This window comes from Thalassophryne amazonica, chromosome 11 (assembly GCF_902500255.1).
Source record: "Thalassophryne amazonica chromosome 11, fThaAma1.1, whole genome shotgun sequence".
Lineage (NCBI taxonomy): Eukaryota > Metazoa > Chordata > Actinopteri > Batrachoidiformes > Batrachoididae > Thalassophryne > Thalassophryne amazonica.
This window is the reverse complement of record NC_047113.1, coordinates 110,632,674-110,641,097: the sequence shown is the minus strand read 5'-3', so window position 1 is coordinate 110,641,097 and position 8,424 is coordinate 110,632,674. Positions and strand designations below refer to the sequence as shown.

The 8,424-nt window shown below is 46.2% G+C and overlaps 1 protein-coding gene across 4 annotated transcripts in view; it reads right to left on the bottom strand.

Annotated features, from left to right (window-relative positions):
* Nucleotides 1–850: 850 nt before the first annotated feature.
* elf2a (E74-like factor 2a (ets domain transcription factor)) overlaps nucleotides 851–8,424 on the bottom strand; it is an 82,313-nt gene continuing 74,739 nt past the window's right edge. The window contains exons 8-9 of one of the 4 annotated variants that reach the window (XM_034181014.1): nucleotides 5,710–5,961; nucleotides 851–1,749 (exon numbers count right to left, since the gene is read on the bottom strand). In XM_034181014.1, the coding sequence (XP_034036905.1) occupies nucleotides 1,182–1,749; nucleotides 5,710–5,961 (820 nt within the window). In that variant the 3' untranslated portion in view covers nucleotides 851–1,181. The remainder of the gene's footprint in view (nucleotides 1,750–5,709; nucleotides 5,962–8,424) is intronic. The other 3 variants (XM_034181013.1, XM_034181016.1, XM_034181015.1) reach the window with 3 other exon arrangements.

Here is an 8,424-nt window from a genome sequence, read left to right as displayed (position 1 = left end):
CTGTAGAGGTTTTGAAGTCTAGACTTAACACCCATCTGTTCTCCCTCTTACATAGCTAGCATACTGGCATAGTATGGAAACTATGCTTCCTATCTTTTTAAAGACATTTTATTTGTGACAGAACAGGTCTCGACATTAACTTTATCTAAATTTTGGGACTGTGAGTGAAGCTTACAGCTAGCGGTCAGCGATCACCTTAGTAATTTCTGTTTTCCTATCGATTCACTGCTGATGAATTACACCTTAGAAGTAGTTTTTTTTCCCCCTCTGTCCATGGTACGAACAATGGATGGATCTGAAATGAAGGGCCCGGACAGGCTGGGAGGTGGAGGACCTCAGGTGGTTACTGCATACTGCAGTCTTCATGTAGGGGGCCCACTGACTGTGTGGACGACCTCTGCCTGTGGTGCTGATGCCGGTGCGGCTTCACCCATGAGTGCAAATGAAGGTTGACTGTGGCAGCTGCAAAATGACCATGCTCGAAGACTGGATCTGAAGACCCTATCTGATATATAGGACATTAATTCCTTTAGGCCACGACCCTGTCATTAGACAGTCACCTGAGAATGTTTAAATCCAATAAACATTCAGGTTTGTATCGTGTGAAGTTGGAAAAAGTGTAGAAACAACATCATGAAACTGTCCATCACACAAGTCAGGTGGTGCGAGCTGGGCACCACCTGACTTGTGTGATGGACAGCAAGTGATCGCAGTTTACCTGGTTGACCGCTGTTAACCTGTGATGTGTTTCTTTTTCAATAATGTGAAAAATGGAGTTGAAGTCACATCATTTTATGATACAGTTAAATCGACTCTCGTACACCAACATGACAACAGACAGCTAAGAGGCGGAGCCAGGCAGGGACACAGACGTGGTTTCACTCCGTCTTTATGAGCAGCACTGTGGTGACGAACGGGAAACTCAAACGGCAGCAGAGCAGAGTATCAAAAAAAAAAAAGCTTTTTACAACAATATCTGGGTGGATTTCATTCACACCACAGTGATTACAAAAACCACTTCCTGTACAATGTAAGGCTGCAGGTCTCCTGAGGAGAGCTGCCTCCTGTCGCCCTTCATCTGCTGCAAAGAGTCACATGGCTCAGTCCGGGCCAGAGTCCTGCACTTCCTGATGAGTGTCCATAGTCTGTGGAGACCTCTGGTAACCCAGAGGACCGAGTCCTCAGGATACAGGGTTATCTGCTGACGTGGGACCGGACTGGAGGAGGTGTGGCAGGGCCATGGAAAGGGGCGGACCCTCCATAGTGGGTTCTGATTGTGCTGTGTCAGGGTGACTGCTGGAGGAGTTCAGGGACTGGGTAGGTGTTTTGGTCGTATCCAGTTGAGACTGACTCACCTGGACGGACAGCTGGGGCAGTGAGTGAACCACTGCCGCTGGTTTGGCCAGGATAAGTTGTGGGGTCGGTCTACCTGATGGTAGCTGAACCGTATGAGTGGCAGAGGTGGCGCCGGGATTGAGACTTGCTGGTGCTAGCTGGGCGGTGATGGGCTTGGCCTGGATGAGCGTGGTCAGCTGGTTGGCTGGGATGGTGATGATGGTGATCTCCCCAGCTTTAGAGCCGGCAGACAGCATTGCTGGTAGGGCTTGAATGACCAGTTTGGCAGGAGAACTGCTGCCGGTGTTAGCGACGGTTACTGGGGCTCCAGTGGAGGTAGTGAGGATGGGGGAGGAGTTTAAAGTCACCTGGCCCATTGAGTTAGTCATGACCACAGGCATCGCTCGGATGGGCCTGCAAGAAGAAAACACCACAGACACAATTAGCATGTTCAACCCACACCAACATCTCACAAACCAACATGCTGTCACTTCAGACCCAGTCCCAGTCTAATGTCGCATTCACACCGGGCGCGATCAGACGCTACAAATTCGCATGGGTCGCCAGGCGATGGACGCGCCTCCTTTGCCCAGTGTGTCCCTCTGCTTGGGTGGACTTTCACTGCGAAAACTCGCCCCGGTGCATCATCAATAGGAGGAGCTTCCATTCCGCTCGCCGGCTCCGGTTGTCAGTCAAGCTAACATGACGGACCTTGATCACACGGAGCGAGTTGCTGTGGAAAGCTCCCAATACAGAGTATCATTATTTGCTGCAGGAGCTGTGTCTGGGTGACGGCCGCTTTCAGCGGTCCTTCCACCTCTGCGGGACCCAGTTTGAGGATCAACTGTCCCGTTCGCGCGTGCACATGTAAACAATAAAAAAAAAAGAAAAAAAAAAAAAAAAGAAACCCCGCTGCTTGCTGCAGCTCGCTCTTCCCCCAAAAAACTCTGGCATAATTGTGTTTAGAAACCAGTCACCATTTGTTTTATTATACATCTGTGTAGTTAATTAATAAAATATTCTCTACAGACGATTCGCTCGCACACACACATAAAAAAAAGAAAAGGAAAAAGCTCCGCTCACGCTGCTGCAAGTAGGGCTGCTGCTCGCTCCAAAAACTCAGTCATAATTGTGTTTACAAACCAGTCACCATTTGCTTTATTATACAACTGTGATTGTGAAATAAAGGACAAAAGAGACATAAGTCCTGCTACAGGACATGTTCATATCTTCAGTCAAACTCCAGACATCTCCACGTCACTACATATTCAGTCCCTGATTGGTCATCGCGACGAGACGAAAAAGTTCAGATTTTTGAACTTGGGGAGGAGGGCAACACGACGTGACGCAATATTGTGCCACAAACGCGCAAAACGCTCAAAATCGCTTCACTCGCATCCATCGCATCGCGCTGCGCGGTTTGGCGCCAAAATGTGTCCTTACATAGGGATTACATGGCAACCTGTGGCTGCAGTCGCTCGCGTCGCGCCCGGTGTGAACGCGGCATAAGAGTACAGGAAGCACTGGATCACAGTGACAACACCCAGCAGAAACATTACCACAACCAGGGCCAACATCATGGTCTCTGGTACAGACAGAGTCCAGTGAAATCTGCCATTATTTATGCCCATGTGCACATCCTCTCACATACAGTGAGGAAAATAAGTATTTGAACACCCTGCGATTTTGCAAGTTCTCCCATTTAGAAATCATGGAGGGGTCTGAAATTTTCATCTTAGGTGCATGTCCACTGTGAGAGACATAATCTAAAAAAAAAAAAAAAAAAATCCAGAAACCACAATGTATGATTTTTTAATAATTTATTTGTATGTTACTGCTGCAAATAAGTATTTGAAAACCTGTGAAAATCAATGTTAATATTTGGTACAGTAGCCTTTTTTTTGCAATTACAGAGGTCAAATGTTTCCTGTAGTTCTTGACCAAGTTTTCACACACTGCAGCAGGGATTTTGGTCCACTCCTCCATACAGATCTTCTCTAGATCTTTCAGGTTTGGAGTTTCAGCTTCCTCCAAAGATTTTCTATTGAGTTCAGGTCTGGAGACTGGCCAGGCCACTCCAGGACCTTGAAATGCTTCTTATAGAGCCCCTCCTTAGTTGCCCTGGCTGTGTGTTTGGGGTCATTGTCATGCTGGAAGACCCAGCCATGACCCATCTTCCATGCTCTTACTGAGGGATGGAGGTTGTTTGCCAAAATCTCTCAATACATGACCCCATCCATCCTCCCTTCAATAAGGTGCAGTCATCTTGTCCCCTTTGCAGAAGAACACCCCCAGAGTATGATGTTTCCACCCCCATGCTTCAAGGTTGGGATGGTTCTCATCCTCTAAACATGGTAAGTGGAGTTGATTCCAAAAAGCTCTATTTTGGTCTCATCTGACCACATGACCTTCTCCCATGTCTCCTCTGGATCATCCAGATGGTCACTGGTGAACTTCAAACGGGCCTGGACATGTGCTGGCCTGAGCAGGGGGACCTTGCTGCCCTGCAGGATTTTAAACCATGACAGCATCATGTGTTACTAATGTAATCTTTGTGACTGTGGTCCCAGCTCTCTTCAGGTCACTGACCAGGTCCTCCTGTGTAGTTCTGAGCTTTCTCAGAATCATCCTTACCCCACAAAGTGAGATCTTGCATGGAATCTCAGACCGAGTGAGCTTGACAGTCATCTTGTGTTTCTTCCACTTTCTAATAAATAATCGTAACAGTTGTTGTCTTCTACCAAGCTGCTTGCCTTTTGTCCTTTAGTCCATCCCAACCTTGTGCAGGTCTACAGTTTTGTCCCTGGTGTCCTTAGACAGCTCTTTGGTCTTGCTATGGTGGACAGGTTGGAGTGTGATTGATTGAGTGTGTGAACAGGTGTCTTTTATACAGGTAACAAGTTCAAACAGGTGCAATTAATACAGGTAAAGAGTGCAGAATAAGAGGGCTTCTTAAAGAAAAAATAACAGGTCTGTGTGAGACAGAATTCTTGCTGGTTGGTAGGGGATCAAATACTTATTTGCAGCAGTAACATACAAATAAATTACAAAACACGTAAAAAAGTGTGACTTATAGTCCGAAAAATACGGTATGTCTCTCACAGTGGACATGCACCTAAGATGAAAATTTCAGACCCCTCCATGATTTTTAAATGGGAGAACTTGCAAAACCGCAGGGTGTAGAAATACTTATTTTCCTCATTGTATACACACACACACACACACACACACACACACACACTACTTCCTGTTCCAGTCACTGGCCGGAGTTGCCGGCCGACTGAATGGTCCCCCCTAAAAATCACCCTGCCTTCACTGCGCATGCATCATTTCAGAGCTCGGCAGCGTTATTTCTGAGCTTCGGCAGGGATTCACCGATTATCACCTCGTTTCTGCTTCAAACTGCCTCCAGTCATCATTTGTCTCAGCAACAGATATCTGAAGCTTTTGTACAACAATGATTTCCACATAAATTCAGGATTATTTCATAAGACGGGGGACCGATCAGAGCGCCGCAGCGCTGTTGCACCTACATCATTTCAGAACGTCAGTTATCACTTTGTTTCTGCATAAAACTGACTTTAAGAGGTTTTAATTTGTCACCTGATGGTTAATAATCCCATTATTCCCTTTGGGTGAAGAGACTCAGACTCACAGTCAGACTCAGATGCAGGCGCAGTGAAGGGAGGGTGGACCAATTTTTACAGGGGACCATTTGGTCTGCAACACCGAGTTTCTGTCATAGTGACTAATGATAAAATCTGGATTCTTGAGTGTGCTGGGGCCACACCTTGACATGTCCACCGTACCATGGAACAGATTTTGGTCCAGCATGGTAACCACCCGTCAGCACTCCAACCCAGCCTCTCAGCTTCAGCCTGCTGCAGCCAGGTGAAAGGTGGGTGAGTCTCCAAGGCACCTGTATACTGAATCGTGCCCAGAGAACCACCCGTGTGGACTCAAATCCAGACCCACCACACGGGTCTACATGTGAACTCATAAAGACATCACGTTGCCCGGGGGTCTGCAGACCTTTTCATACTGCATCCAGTTCAACTGTGTACAGAGGAAACAAGGACTTCCTCCAGCAGGAAGTCCTTCACTCACACATGCACTCAAATGTAGGACGTCAGCCACGGCGGTCATCACTGCAATCCTTTTTGTGTTTTTTAAAATCACGCTCCTTGTTTTTAGTCTGTCACAGGATTTCTTTCGTCTGACAAAAGTCATGACAGCCCAATCCGTGCTTTCATGCAGCACTGATCTGCCTCCTGGAGGCGCTAATGCTGCCCGCTTTTGGAACACCGATACATCAGAGTGCACGTGTGAAGGAGTCTGATCACATTTAAAGACCCTGATCTGTGAAATGACAACCTGAACACAGACCCGGTGGCGGCGTTGCTGGGGATGACGGTGACGTAAGTCTGTTGAGGCTGACTGGCAACAGAGGTGGGAGGGGCCTGCTGGTGAGCCAGGTACTGGCTGGGCATCACAGCCTGGCCGTCCTCTGCCTCCTCACCGTCCTCGTCCTCCTCGATGACCCGGATGTTTTTGGGCATGTCTTTGAACTGGTAGGCCAGGCGCTGACCCTCCACCTTGGCCAGGATGCCACGCTGGTAGTAATACCTACACACGCACACAGGAAGAAGAAAGTCACTGTGAGTTAGAACATGATGCTCTGTTCGTTTTTTTACTGCCTCCATCATTAGCACACTGTCCTCGATTCCATCAGTCTAACCCGCTGTACACCCTGTCCGCCTCACTCCCTCTGCCTGCACAGGTCACGCTCCTGTCCTCCTTCACTGTTATAATCCATTACATACATGGTTACTATTATTAGTCAATCAATCAATCAAAAAAAAACAAAAAAAAAAAAAACTAAAAATTGATGAATCCCTCTCATATTGAAGACGACCATTTATGTCACATTATTAATGTGTGTAACATGTACAGTACTCTCCAAGGTATTGGAACACTTGGTATTTCACACATTTTAATTGGATGATGCCATTTCAAACACAAAAATACAAAAAAAAAAAATTCTACAACCCAATTCCACTGAAGTTGGGACTTTGTGTAAAATGTAAATAAAAACAAAATACAATGATTTGCAAATCCTCTTCAACCTATATTCAGTTGAATACACCACAAAGACAAGATATTTAATGTTCAAACTGATAAACTTTATTGTTTTTGTGCAAATATTTGCTCATTTTGAAATGGATGCCCGCAACACATTTCAGAAAAGTTGGGACGGGGCAACAAAAGAATGAGAAAGTTGATGAATGCTCAAAGAACACCTGTTTGGAACATTCCACAGGTGAACAGGTTACCACTGTGTTGCGATTAGATATACTTTATTGATCTCACAGTGGAGAAATTATGTTTACACTCCAGTTACCTCAGACAGCAATTAGTCCACAATTATTACTTGTTTACCGTAGTAATGGCACACATCAGAATTAAAGACAGTACATACACATTTGACATTGTTTATGTGCACTAAGTTTGAAGAAGTCCGTTATCCAAATTGAGGCAAGTGGGTGAAGGCCATGCAGCAACCCTGAGATGCGCCGCCATCAGCATGGGGGGAGGAACGTGGGCTGCAGTGAAAACTGCACTGCCCCCGCAGAAGGGGAAAGGAGTGACGTTAGACGCCGGAGTGGTGAGTGTTTGATGGGGGATAGGAGGGGGGTGGGGGGAGGGACGGGAGCATGCTTCAGTCCTGTGAAAAGCAGTTTATTGTCTTTGTGAGTTGAGATAAACAGCCAAATGATCCCCAGGCCGAAGAAATTCCTCTGGGGCAAAAACAGTCGGGCAATTTCACCTTCAGGCTTGATAAGCCTGTAATGTTATGGTTTGAGCAGTGAAAAACATTTAACAGTTCCACTTGAACAACCAAATCCCAATTATGAATTAAGAATATTCCCAATTATGAATTAAGAATATTCCCCGGCCTCTGAAATCTTCATCTTCATCTGCAAGGCGCGCATCTGCTCCAAGATGTCATCCAATTTGTGTCTGAGTTCCAGAGTCATCGCAGTCTGAGAATGCAATGCCTTGCCCAACTTGTTAATCATGACGGACAAGCAAGGGGCCGTGGTTCTTGATGCCGCCGTCTTGCCAATTTTCCGGTAGATCAGGGCAGCACAAAAGCCAAAGAATACCAGCCCTGCTACCATAAAACCAACAATGAATAAACCCTCGACGTCCTCAACGGAGGAAGGCGCAAAGCATGCCACGTGGCAGGAACTCCAGGAGTCGAGAACATAGCCCGCAGGATACGTTGCATCTGGGCAGGTAGGATCCCCCGGTCCTGACCTTCTTGAAGAAAAAATGGTGTCAACAGCGTTCAGAGACCAGCTGATCAATTCCATGGTTAATCCAATAGATCCAGAATCCAATATAATTTGAGGAATTCACAGTCTGGTGAAGTAGTGAGTTGAAGGTTAAAGCAGAGAACAGAGATAAGGGAGAGTGGAGGAGTTGCGACCGCCCTCATCGGAGTAACTGAGGACACTAATTGTTGAAGCTTTGAAGGTGGAATTCTTTCCGATTCTTGCTTGATGTACGACTTCAGTTGTTCAACAGTCCGGGGTCTCCGTTGTCGTATTTTGTGCTTCATAATGTGCCACACATTTTCAATGGGTGACAGGTCTGGACTGCAGGCAGGCCAGTCTAGTACCCGCACTCTTTTACTATGAAGCCACACTGTTGTAACACGTGCAGGATGTGGCTTGACATTGTCTTGCTGAAATAAGCAGGGCCGTCCCTGAAAAAGACCTTGCTTGGATGGGAGTATGTGTTGCTCCAAAACCTGGATGTACCTTTCAGCATTGATGGTGCCATCACAGATGTGTAAGTTGCCCATGCCATGGGCACTAACACACCCTGTAGAAGCCAATAACATAATAATGGCCAATAACGTAATAGCGGTCGATAACAAAATACATTTTCCATTTTTAAATTGTAATAGGCCAGTAACGTAATAAAAGTCCTGAACCAATAATGTAATAACTTTTGGCCAATAACATAACTTATTATGTTATTGGCTGGTTATTATGTTTTTGGCCTGGTAAAAAAAGAAAA